The sequence below is a fragment of the Sinocyclocheilus grahami genome, unplaced genomic scaffold, assembly GCF_001515645.1.
Source record: "Sinocyclocheilus grahami isolate Dianchi unplaced genomic scaffold, SAMN03320097.WGS_v1.1 scaffold593.1, whole genome shotgun sequence".
In the NCBI taxonomy this organism is placed as follows: domain Eukaryota; kingdom Metazoa; phylum Chordata; class Actinopteri; order Cypriniformes; family Cyprinidae; genus Sinocyclocheilus; species Sinocyclocheilus grahami.
Window position 1 is genome coordinate 449,244 of NW_015505772.1, and position 13,008 is coordinate 462,251.

A 13,008-nucleotide genomic window follows, 5' to 3' on the forward strand; every position below is an offset into this window, starting at 1 on the left:
AAATGAGGCATTTGTTGCATCCAGTGGGGGCATAATTACTGATTATAATGACTTATACTGTCTTTTTATGCGTTGCGTTGCACATAAACACATAAACAAAACCATGTCTGCATTTGTGATCGGAGAAATGACAAACAACAAGCACTAATCTACACTGCTCAAAACTCGCATTTGAATCGTCAGAGGCAAATCCTTTAAATATGAAAACGTACTTACAGTCTGTGAGTCAGAACAGCCGGCATTGTAGGCTACTCTCCCAGGATCAGGAAACAGTCCTCCATAAAATGCGCTGGACACATCTGAATATTTGTGTTGAACTGTTCTGGAACAGTGTTGTAAATACAACTTAACCACTGATTTCTAGTCGTGTCCTCTTTTGGAAGACCAAACAAAGTAGTTTCGCTTTTGCAACGAGACACACAGCGTCTTCACAACATGGCAGCGGTGGTGGCAACAACAATAAAGTTATGCCTTTTTTCTTAGCGTGAACCTTTGGGCGGTGTTATGCAAATCTTCCCACATCGTGACGTAGACATGTGGGGGCGTGTTTAAATGAGGCGTTTTAGGAGGGCATGGACCAGTCTTAACTTTTATAAAGAATATCTCTTTGGGTTTGAGACTTTAGTCTTTGCAACTTTAGGGATCTTATCTATTCACGAACAGCTTGTAACACTCCAAAGAGAAAGGAAGACTTGAAATCGCATCATATAACCCCTTTAAGCTGTAAGCTCTATACTGTACATAGATTTCTCCCAAAAAAAATAAAAAGCCGAAACAGCAGTCTCTCTGAGAGAGGATTAATGGAAAGTGAGGATCCTATGCTTCTGCTGTTAAATATCGTCTGACCTCTCTCTGACCTTAGCCTTTTTTCTGTGTGTTCATCTGCTAGCGGGGGTGGACTATGTGGGAATCAGCAGAAACTTGGAGTTTGCACCGGGTGTGAGCATGCAGACGGTCCGGGTCACCATCCTGGATGACCTAGGCCAGCCTGTTCTGGAAGGGACAGAAAGATTTGAGCTTATTCTCCGTATGCCCTCCAATGGAATTCTGGGAGAGCCAGCGAAAGTCACGATCTTTATCAACGACTCCATTTCAGACTGTGAGTATTTAACATTTTTCTTACAAAATTGTAGCTGTGACACATGCATACACTGTTCCATAGACTCACCCACAGCACGAAAGACTCAATTATTATTAGTTTTTGTCCTTGATGTGGAGGTAGACTGTTATATTAGAGCGTTTGGATTTGTTTGTTCTCTTTCTTCAGTGCCAAAAGTGCAGTTTAAACAGACTGTGATGACTGCAGAGGAGAGTGAAGGTCACATCACTGCAATGGTACACCGCAGCGGAGACATCAGACACAAGTCCACTGTACGCTGCTACACCCGGCAGGGCTCTGCACAGGTGGTGTTCGACTTTGACGAGAGACCCAACACTGACACGTCCATCATAGCTTTCTTGCCCGGTAAATAGCCTTTTACTTGAGATGGGAAGTGGAATTAACAAATGAATAAATGAACAAGCGAATGAACCAACAAATGAATGAATTAATGAACAAACACATGAAATTAATGAATGAACAAATAAATTAATCAATGAATGAACAATGAACCAACAATGAACAGATTAATGAACAAACAAACAAACAATGAACAAATTAATAAATGTATGAACAAATAAATAACGGAATGCATGAATTAACAAGCAAACAAATGAAATGAACAAATAAACCAACAATGAACAGATTAATTAACAGGGTGTCCGCGAGTCTTTAAAAAGTCTTAAGATGTCTTAAATAAAGTTTTTCTAATAAAAGGCCTTAAAATGTCTTACATTCTGATTTGATGGGTCTTAAATATTTTTTCGTCACATTACCGCTAAAATGTCTCCAGTCTGACGGACCCAGCGACTGTTTACAGTTGGACAGACCGAAGATTTTTTTACTTGGCCGATCGGACAAATAGCCTGATTAAAACTTAAGTGACAGAAAATAACCAGTGAAGCATCGAAGCGCGAGAATGATTCTTCTGATTTTATTACATTCAATGTAAACAGCGATTAATAATGGATAGTGTATTTCTGGTATCAAGATGGCGCTGTTGAGGCTCACACGGTCTCTTTGTGAGAGACTTCAAAACAAATGAGATTATAAATAATATAATTTAATTACAATTTATTTACTTTTATATTTTATTAAAGTTCTATTTTGACTCCTATAGTAGGTGTTTTTTTTTTTACTTCCATATTTGACGGATGGGGCACAACAACACAATTCTGCTTAGGGCAACCATTTGACCAGCAGCGGCCCTGGTAACAGCACACATAAAGATAAGTTACTCAGTAAAAAACTAAATTCTAAATGTTTAGTTTATTCATAACATTATATAGTTAAGTAACATACCATGACCAGGGGGCTATTTTGCTGAATATTCATGCCATTGAACATTTTAGTTCAATAAACAAGTTGTTAAGAAATCAAGTAGTTATTAAGTTACTTACATTTTAGACACAATATTTACTGTTTTATTCTATTTCATCAACAAAAATTGTTCCAAGCAAAGATCACAGCAGAAGTATTGCACATTTTCCAATCAACACTCGGCTGTGTTTTGTTACTGAATGATCCAGCATTTTGAACGAATCGGTTGAATAAATGACTCCGTGACTCACTCATTAAGTGATTTACCGCCACCTACTGGTGGTATAGTATGTTTAAAATGATGCACCCCCCCTCAGCATTTCTTATTTGTATATCCAAAAATGTATTTAAAACATTAATCTCATAACATTATTTATTGTCATTGTAATTTTGCAGTGTAAATTATTTAATCTGACTGGTAACAGCCCTGTAGTGTATATTAAATTTATTGATCAATTGTAAGAATTTGACATTAAAGATTATGCTTACATTTAAAACGGTAAAAAAATAGGCCTTTATAAAGGTAAATAACAAATATGCAGATTTAAGTATGTAAAATCTGATAGAACACTGATTAAAATATTGCTTCAGAATAAATCATTTACACCAGCAAAAATCTCGGTGATGCAGTGCTTTTGTGGGGATATTTTGAATGTAGTATTGTCTGCTGAAAGTTCACTGTATATTGTAATAATAAATAACATTTATGACAGCGATGATATTTTGTTTTCTTTTTACATTAAACATTACATATATGTGACCCTGGACCACAAAACCAGTCATAATTTTGTGAAATTGAAATTTATACATCATATGAAAGCTGAGTAAATAAGCTTTCCATTGATGTATGGTTTGTTAGGATAGGATAGGACAAAGACAATATTTGAAAATAGATACAATTATTTGAAAATCTGGAATCTGAGGGTGCAAAAAATAAAAAAAAATTGAGAAAATCGCCTTTAAAGTTGTCCAAATTAAGTTCTAAGCAATGCATATTACTAATCAAAAATTAAGTTTTGATATATTTACGGTAGGAAATTTACAAAATATCATCATGGAACATGATCTTTACTTAATATCCTAATCTTTTTTGGCATAAAAGAAAAATCAATACATACAATGTATTTTTGGCTATTGCTACAAATATACCTGTGCTACTTATGACTGGTTTTGTGCTCCAGGGTCACATATGTATGTAATAGAATGTGTATTTCCATCACAGGTTTAGATCTTAAATTTCATATAAGGTGGTATTAAAAATGTCTTAAATGTAACTTGTTCAGATCTGTAGAAACCCTGATTAATGAATGAACAAACATAATGAACTAATTAATAAATCAGCGAACAAATGAATGAAGTAATGCATGAATTAATGGACAAAAATATGAAATGAATGAATGAAAGAACAAATGAGAAACAAATGAACTGATAAACAAGCAAATAAATAATAAACAAACAAATGAATGAATGAATGAACAAACGAAGCAATGATGGACAGATGAATGATTGAGTAAATGAATGAACAAATTGTATAAATAAACAAACAAATAAATAAATGAACTAACAAATAGGTGAGTGAATTAAACTTGAATTAAACCGTTTAAAAAATTACACTCTTCACCTGTATTAACCTCAAATTCAAGTAAAATATGCGAGTGATGATCCTCTAAGCTAGGATGTGGAATGGGGAAATACAACTGAATAAATGAACAATCAAACAAATGAATGGATGAATGTACAAAGAAATGATGAATGAGCAAATGAACATGCAAACAACTAAATTAATTAAACCTGAATTAAACGGGTAAAAATCACACACTTCACTTGATATCTGCTATTCAAGTGACATAAATATTTGTCCAAAAAGGAGTAATGCTTTGTTTAATTGCACAATGTTGTCAGTTTAGTTTTTTAATGAATTTTTTGAATGGTGAATAAATGTTGAGGTGGGTTATATTTTCAGACTTTGGTGTCCATGTTTTGATCCCCAGGTGAGTCTGAAAAACCCTGTGTGCTGAAGCTGGTGGATGATTTGATTCATGAGGAGGAGGAGGAACTGAGGCTGGTTCTGGGGAGCGCGAAGAGCGACTCGCCGTACGGAGCATCCATAGGCAACCAGAATGAAACGCTCATCAAGATCAAGGACAACACTGACAGTAAGAAAGAAACAAAAAAAATGTTCATCTAAAATACACGTTAGATGAATATTAAAATAAATACCTGACATTTAGGTTCAGATTTCTAGAATTTGGGTCAAACTTCAGTAAACAGATTCTCTTTCGGCTAAGAATCTTTTAATGCACAAAAACTGTCTTCTCATCTTCCTCTCTCAGAGCCCATCATCAAGTTTGCCGAGACAAAGTTCAGTGTTAGTGAGCCAAAAGAGTCGGGGCAGATGACATTGGTGAAGATCCCTATCCACAGGACAGGAGACGTTTCGAAAGTGTCCCTTGTGAGGGTGCACACGAAAGACGGCTCTGCCATATCTGGAGAAGACTACCATCCCATCTCCCTCGGTGAGGCTTCTGGAGGCCAGAACGGGTCATTTGCATTTTGAATATGCCGTATCTAATTATCCTTTGTAGATTGGCAGGTGGCTCCAAGCTGCTTCCACATGCATGCATTTCCTGTCTCCATCAGGTTATATAGAGTTCAGGATGCAAATGACAAATGCAATCAGGTGTGGAAGCATTTAGGAGAAGAAATGTTAGGATGTGTTTATCTTTTAGTGGATGTAATCATATATTTTGTGTGTGTGTGTGCGTAGATGTTGAGTTTAAAGCTGGTGAGATCGAGCATGTAGTGGAAGTGGAGGTTTTGTTTGATGGCGTAAGAGAGATGAGAGAGGCCTTCACTGTCCATCTGAAACCAGACGAGAACATGGTTGCTGAAATCCAGGTAATAAATGTTCCCTGTGGTACGTATCTGGATTTTAATATACAGTTTATGTAAATTGAAAATCTATGTCTTTCGTATTGGCAGATGACTAAAGCCATAGTGTACATTGAAGAGACCAACAGTATGGCTGATGTCACGTTCCCTTCACTGCCTCATGTTGTGTCACTGCTGCATTACGATGTTGTCAGACGAACCAAAGATATTGCTCACCCACCCGCTGGATACCCTGTCGTTTGCGTCACGGTATGTTTGTCAGAAGAAAAAGTCAGTGAGACACATTTCCCTACTTACTTGTGACCAGCGTCATTCATATATTCATTTAAATGCATTTTTAATGCAAATTATGTGGATGTTTTTATCAAGTTTTTAATAGGTCCTTGAAGTACAAGTGAATGAAAAAGATTATAAGATTATAATGATTTTTCAAATCTTAAGCTATATACATGTAGTAATAGGCTTCACAGTGATTGTGCTTTTCTTAAACCATTAGGACTTAAGAAAGTGCGCAAGAAACACAACAGTGTTTAATCTTTCAAATCCTCTGTGTTGTTTCCTGTGATAAATTATTAAACAGAAGTCTGTTGTGTGCAGGAGTTTGTTGTGTGGAAGTACTGTGATATCACAGAACAATGATGGTAAAACTGTGGTAGTCTGATATGTGTACCATGGTATTCAATGATTGCCAAATTCCTCTACTATTATATTATATTATATTATATATTATATTATAGTTAACACTTTATTTAAAGCCTTTATGTATAATTGTAAAGGTATTCATAATGTATACTGTAATGCATTAAATCTTTGTTTTCATAAATAATAGTAACCAAAGTTAAAATAAATTATAATGTTTGAATTCTTGCTTTCTAAATGTGTAACAATGAATAAGTATTATAATGATAAGTATTATAATTTATTATAACTTATTACAATTATTCATGAGATCATACAATGCCTCATACGGGGCATTACAAGGCATAATTAATACATTAAAACCACTTTTATAATTCATTATAAATAAAGGCTTTAATTAAAGAGTTATTATATTATATTATATATTATGTACACTACATTTGACAAATTTGGGTTTGTCGCTTTTTTTTGTTGTTGTTGTTTTTTGAAAGTTTTAAAAAATAGATTAACCATTGATCTAAAATACAGTAAAAACAGTGATATTGTGAAATATTTTTACACTTTATAATAAGTTTTCTATTTTAATATATTTTATAGTGTAATTTATTCCTGTGATAGCAAAGCTGAATTTTCAGCAGCCATTACTCCAGTCTTCTGTGTCACATGATCCTTCAGAAATCATTGTGCTGATTTATTAATATGCTGATTGGTCCTCAAAAAAATGTTTCTTCTTATTACAAATCTTTTATTGAAGTGGAAACCTTGATATATTTTCTCACGATTCTTCGATGAATAGCAAGTTCAAAATACCAGCATTTACTTGAAACAGAAATATTTTGTAATATTAAAAATGTCTTGATCATGCGTGCTAGCTGTGTAAAAGTAAAAAAATAATAATAATTGTACTTTTTTTTATCGAATAGCATTTTGTATTTTAAAATGTAGTGTTTTCATTGTCAGATTTTCTCTCTTGTCCTTGTTTATTTCTCTGACTTATCCAGGCTTGCAATCCCAAATATCCCGACCATGACAAAACAGGCTCCATCTGCATTAGCGAACGCATCAACGATACACTGACTCGTTACCGATGGCTCATTAGTGCCCCCAGTGGTCCGGATGGCGTCACCAGCCCCATGAGAGAGGCTGACTTTGATACATTCTTTACTTCCTCCAAGATGATCACCCTAGACTCCATTTACTTCCAAGCGGGTTCTAGAGTGCAGTGTGCAGCCCGTGCCGTAAATTCTAACGGGGATGAGGGGCTGGAACTGAGCAGCCCCATTGTGTCTATTAGCATGGAAGAAGGTGAGCCCAAAACCATCACATTAAGTGAAATCATATAAAAATGCTTTGCTTTGTATAGCAGCACCAAAGAGCATTATGCTCTTCCTGAGCTGCTGGTTATAATATGCCATTTGCAATGTGGAATTAGACTGTCAGTAGGTGGTAATATGCTTGAAGTAATGTTTCATGTCTTTGATGTTCCTGGGCAGGGATGTGCCAGCCACGTAAATTGGGCACAGTAGGTGCTGAGCCCTTTTCTGCCAAACTGCGTTATACAGGCGCTGAAGACCCTGAATATGCCAATCTCGTCAAGCTTACTGTCAGCATGCCCCACATAGACGGTGAGAGAATTATTTCCCCTCTGGCTGCCAGGTTGTTTGCTTAGTTCAGCCCCTCTGAGAGAAACCCCTCTCACATATCCCCTTGGGAAAAAAGCTGGCATTCTTGTAGGATTTATGCCATATTTGCTGTCAAAACTAAATATTATAGCTCTCTTCAAAAGCCTAAATCAAAGTCTGAATGATGCATAAACATGAAGTGCCATGTCACACATTTGTGAACAACATTTTCCATCAAAATCATGTTTGTCCTCCATCAAAATTATTTCTGGGAAAAAAATAATAAAAGGGTAAAGTATTTTAAAGTATTTTGGGGAAAAATTGTCACATGTTTCACGCCAGAAATTTAGGCCATTTGACTAAATATGATTACGTTAATTTTACCTTCCTAACCAATCAAAAGCTGTTTGCTTTTAACTGTACTTTTCCATAGCATTCCTACAATACAGTGACACTACCTTTACTGCAGGCAAAATGTGCAATTTAACTATTATAAAAATTAATATTTTATCATCATTTACTCACCCTCATGTTGTGACTTTATTTCTTCTGTGGAACACAAAAAATATACACTTTTGAAGATTGCCCAAAAATGGAAAGCTATAAAATGTTCATTTACAGTGTTGTTTTTTTAGGTTGTCCAAAAACAACACTATAAAAGTAGCCCATATAACTCGTACACTACATTCCTAAACTTCTAAAGCCATATGGTAGCTTTGTGTAAGGAAAAGATGAAAATTTAAGACAATAAGTGAAAATCTTCCTGTCTGCAGTAGCTCTCAAATCACATTTGCGCTAACATTTAAGTATACTGTAGGTTCTAATCCAAATTTCTGACATGAAACTCTAGATGGCGCAGTCCGATAGGTTTAACTCAATCTGACATAATGACATCATTATCACGTCACAGCTGATTGGTTCTCTCCTGTATTGGTAGCCAATAAGCTCCCTGCTCAACATTCAGATACTGTAGAAACCCTCGACCTTCCCCAGTTCCACCTGTATAGATCTGCTATGGGGTGATCATGTTATTTGTGCAGCAGCAGTATTTCTTACATTCTCACAGCAGCATATTGTGGATGTATTGGCAGTAGCAAGTCTCGTTGCTTAGCAGTAACATAGCAGATCTATTCCGCAAAGACCAAACATATTAACATTGTAATGTACATTACCATGCCAATCCCTCCGAGAGTTGTTATGACAGAAATGTGTTTCATAACTCAAATTACTTTTATGGTATTTTTAGTTGTTTTGATTGCTGATGTTGTTAGAGAAGCACACACATTCTTCAAATTATCTCCTTTTTGTATTTTTAGTAAATAATAACATCCATTAAATATTGTCAGGTAATGCTTCTAAATCTCACAAGATTCAGATTTTTCTTTTTCAGATTCGTATTTCAGTTCTATAGCTTATTATTAGTAGAGAGACATATTCATCTTAACCGATGCAATATTATGAAAGTGATTTTAGTTTGTTAATTGTCATGTATTTTCTATGTGGTGTGCTCCAGGCATGCTCCCTGTGGTCTCCACTCGTGCACTGTCCAATTTTGAGCTGACTCTGAGCCCCGATGGCACTCGCGTGGGAAACCACAGGTGCTCCAATCTGCTGGACTTTAATGAGGTGTCCACACACCATGGATTTCTAACCAAGGCCAGCCGGAATATAGAGAGCGTCGGAGAGACTCTGCCGTATCAGTACAGCCCCGTCCTCAGAGGCCAGAGCACTCTACGCTTTTACAGGAACCTGAACTTGGAGGCCTGTCTGTGGGAGTTTGTGAGTTATTATGACATGTCTGAGCTGCTCACAGACTGCGGGGGAACGATCGGAACAGATGGGCAGGTGAGACGTCGCCGCCGCCGCTTTTAGAATCCTCTGAATTCTAATGATTAGTGGTTCATAAATTGCAACTGTTCTTGTCCTAGAGCTAAAATATCGCACATAAAAGAATTCACATAAAAGGTTTGAGAAGACAATAGATATTCTGATTCCTCATTTATCTCAGTTATCATTTATAGTTTTAGCCAGATCATAGCAAAATTCCATTAAGATGAGTTCACATTGTAAAAGTTGCCCAAATTAGATTTTTTTCTCCCTTCACATGTCGTTCACAAGATTGGGGGTCAGTTATTATTATATTAATTATTCAACATGGAGGCATTAAAATGACAGCAAAGACATCTATAATGTTACAAAAGATTTCTATTTTAAATACTGTTCTGGGTGGAAAAAAATACCATAGTTTCCACAATAATATTAAGTAGCAGAGCTGTTTTAACATTAATAAAAATAAGAAATGTTTCTTGAGTAGCAAATCAGCATATCATGGCCGCTATGCTTTCTCGGGCCGCCGAGAGTGTCAAGCTGCACTGGAGGCCTCCTCCTTCTCCCGAATGCTCGAGGCTGGATGATTGGTTCCTGGGGGCGCAGGCTGGGCGTCGGCAGCCACCTCCGGTTCCATTCTTCCCGGAAGTGCATGAGGAGGTTACTAAGTCTTGGAAGGCACCTTTTTCTGCCCGAAACAGACTTGGTGCCTCCTCCGTCCTCACCACCCTCGACGGGGGGGCGGCCCAAGGGTATGTGGACATCCCTCCCCTCACCACCCTCGACGGGGGGGCGGCCCAAGTGTATGTGGACATCCCTCCGGTTGAGCGCGCTATTGCCATGCAGCTCTGCGTGCAAAGCGCCGCCGCCTGGAGGGGTAGCTCACGCCTTCCGTCCAGGGCCTGTAAGTTCTCGTCCGCTCTGACGGCTAAGGCTTACAGTGCTGCTGGACAGGCCGCTTCCGCCCTGCACGCCATGGCCCTCCTGCAAGTCCACCAGGCCAAAGCGTTGAAGCAGTTGCACGAGGGTGGTGCTGACTCAGGTGTGCTGCAGGAACTGCGCACCGCGACGGACCTCGCGCTTAGGGCGACGAAAGTCACGGCGCAGGCCCTGGGTCAGACGATGTCCACATTGGTGGTCCAGGAGCGCCACCTATGGCTGACCTTGGCGGATATGAGGAAGCCCGACAAGCATCGCTTCCTGGCCTCCTCGATCTCCCAGGCCGTCCTATTCGGCGAAGCGGTGGAGGGCTTTGCCCAACAGTTCTCCACCGCACAGAAGCAGACGGAGGCGTTCCGACACATCCTGCCCCGGCGGTCTGCTGCTGTCCGCACCCCACCGCCGGCTGCAGCCCCTCTGTCTGCTCGTCGCCGAGGGCGCCCTCCTGCGGCCTCCACCTCCGCTCCGGCGCGGCCACAACAGCAGCCTTCACAACGGCCGCAGCGTGGAGCCGGCCGCAGGAAACCGGCGCAGCCCGCCTCCGCCCCTGCCAAGCCCGTGAAGCGCCAAAGCAGGCGGCGTCCCTGAGACGGGCGACCCGGAGCCCTTGGATCCTGCTCTTCAGGAGATGGTGACCGCACCACTCCTTCCCCCGGAGGAGGGCCGGGTGGAGAATCTTATGTTCCCTTTTGTTTTTGTTCCGCCACTGGCTACGCAGCCAGTGGTACCCAAAACTTCGTTAAAAGAGCAGTTTCCTTTGCCTCCGGGTCCCAAGAGGATGAGGACGGCGGTGCACGAGACTCAGTCTCCACTCAGCCGGCCCCCTCTCCCTTCGCTAGTGGGCAGCAGGGTTCAGTTCAAGGACGCTACGCCTCCTCACGAGCCCCCTGCCCAGCAGTGGAGCCAGGTAAGTCACGCGCTGCGCACTCAGACCCCACCCTGGGACGCGCGGCCTTCCGGGTCGGGTCCCTGTGCTCCACTTCGCTGCCCCACCGCGGGTACGTCGGTGGTCTCCCTAGTCCCGCTAGTTCGGTCGCTGGGGGCCTGGTTAGCCCTCCCCAGGCCGTCTCGCTGGCTCCTGAGAACCATCAGACTCGGCTACGCGATTCAGTTCGCCCGGCGCCCTCCCAAGTTCAGGGGCATTCGGTTCACCTCTGTGCCCCCCTCTGTCTGCTCATCGCCGAGGGCGCCCTCCTGCGGCCTCCACCTCCGCTCCGGCGCGGCCACAACAGCAGCCTGGAGCTGGCCCCAGGAAACTGGCGCAGCCCGCCTCCGCCCCTGCTAAGCCCGTGAAGCACCAGAGCAGGCGGCGTCCCTGAGACGGGCGACCCGGAGCTCTTGGATCCTGCTCTTCAGGAGATGTTGACTGCACCACTCCTTCCCCCGGAGGAGGGCCGGGTGGAGAATCGTATGTTTCCATTTGTTTTTGTTCCGCCACTGGGGTACCCAAAACTTCAATAAAAGAGCAGTTTCCTTTGCCTCCGGGTCCCAAGAGGGCGAGGACGGCGGTGCACGAGACCCAGTCTCCACACAGCCGGCCCCCTCTCCCTTCGCTAGTGGGCAGCAGGGTTCAGTTCAAGGACGCTACGCCCCCTCACGAGCCCCCTGCCCAGCAGTGGAGCCAGGTACGTCGGTGGTTTCCCTGGTCCCACTAGTTCGATCGCTGGAGGCCTGGTTAGCGCTCCCCAGGCTGTCTCGCCGGCTCATGAGAACCATCAGACTCGGCTACGCGATTCAATTCCCAAGTTCAGGGGCATTCGGTTCACCTCGGTGCTGGACAAGGAAGAGCACGCACAGTCGATGCTGAACTGCCTGGGGTCCTTCCAGTGCAAGATGGTGGTTCCACTGGAACAATTTCAGAGGCTCCTGGGGCATATGGCATCCGCAGCCGCTGTCACGCCGCTCGGGTTGGATGGGTTGGAGTGAAGGCTGTCTCCCTCCACCCTTAAAGTGTATGTTACCGCCATTGCCATGCATCACGAGGCAGTAGACGGTAAGTCTTTGGGGAAGCACAACTTGGTCATCAGGTTTCTCAGAGGGGCAAGGAGGTTAAATCCTCCGCACCCTCACCTGTTACCCTCTTGGGATCTCCCCTCGGTCCTGGCGGCCTTGAAGGGGGAGCCCTTCGAGCATCTGCAGTCAGTAGAGCTTAAGTTTCTGTCGTTGAAGACGACAAGTGCTCCTCACCGCATTGGCCTCGGTCAAGAGGGTAGGGGACCTGCAGGCATTTTCTCTCAAGTTGTCCTGAGACCCCGACCTGGATATGTGCCCAAAGTTCCCACCTCGCCTTTTAGGGATCAGGTGGTGAACTTGCAAGCGCTGCCCCGGGAGGAGGCAGACCCAGCTGTCGCTCTGCTCTGTCCCGTTCGTGCTCTGCGCGTTTACGTGGACCATACGCAGAGCTTCAGGACCTCAGACCAGCTCTTTGTCTGCTTTGGAGGTCAGCAGAAGGGAAAGGCTGTCTCCAAACAAAGACTTGCCCACTGGTTAGTGGAGGCTATAGTCTTAGCTTACCAGGCCCAATGGTTACCTTGCCCCCTTAGAGTGAGAGCTCACTCTACGAGAGGAGTGGCATCTTCTTGGGCATTGGCGCGGGGCGCCTCGATAGCAGACATCTGTAGAGCTGCCGGCTGGGCGACGCCTAACACGTTTGCGAGATTCTATAATCTC

The 13,008-nt window shown here is 42.1% G+C and overlaps 1 protein-coding gene across 1 annotated transcript in view; it reads left to right on the forward strand.

Moving 5' to 3' along the window:
• Positions 1–13,008, forward strand: part of LOC107557211 (FRAS1-related extracellular matrix protein 2-like) — a 63,076-nt gene that overhangs the window by 43,528 nt on the left and 6,540 nt on the right. The window contains 10 exon segments of the mRNA XM_016240546.1: positions 890–1,099; positions 1,268–1,465; positions 4,411–4,575; positions 4,753–4,935; positions 5,187–5,317; positions 5,402–5,560; positions 6,952–7,255; positions 7,444–7,575; positions 9,086–9,417; positions 9,691–9,697. Of these exon segments, the coding sequence (XP_016096032.1) occupies positions 890–1,099; positions 1,268–1,465; positions 4,411–4,575; positions 4,753–4,935; positions 5,187–5,317; positions 5,402–5,560; positions 6,952–7,255; positions 7,444–7,575; positions 9,086–9,417; positions 9,691–9,697 (1,821 nt within the window).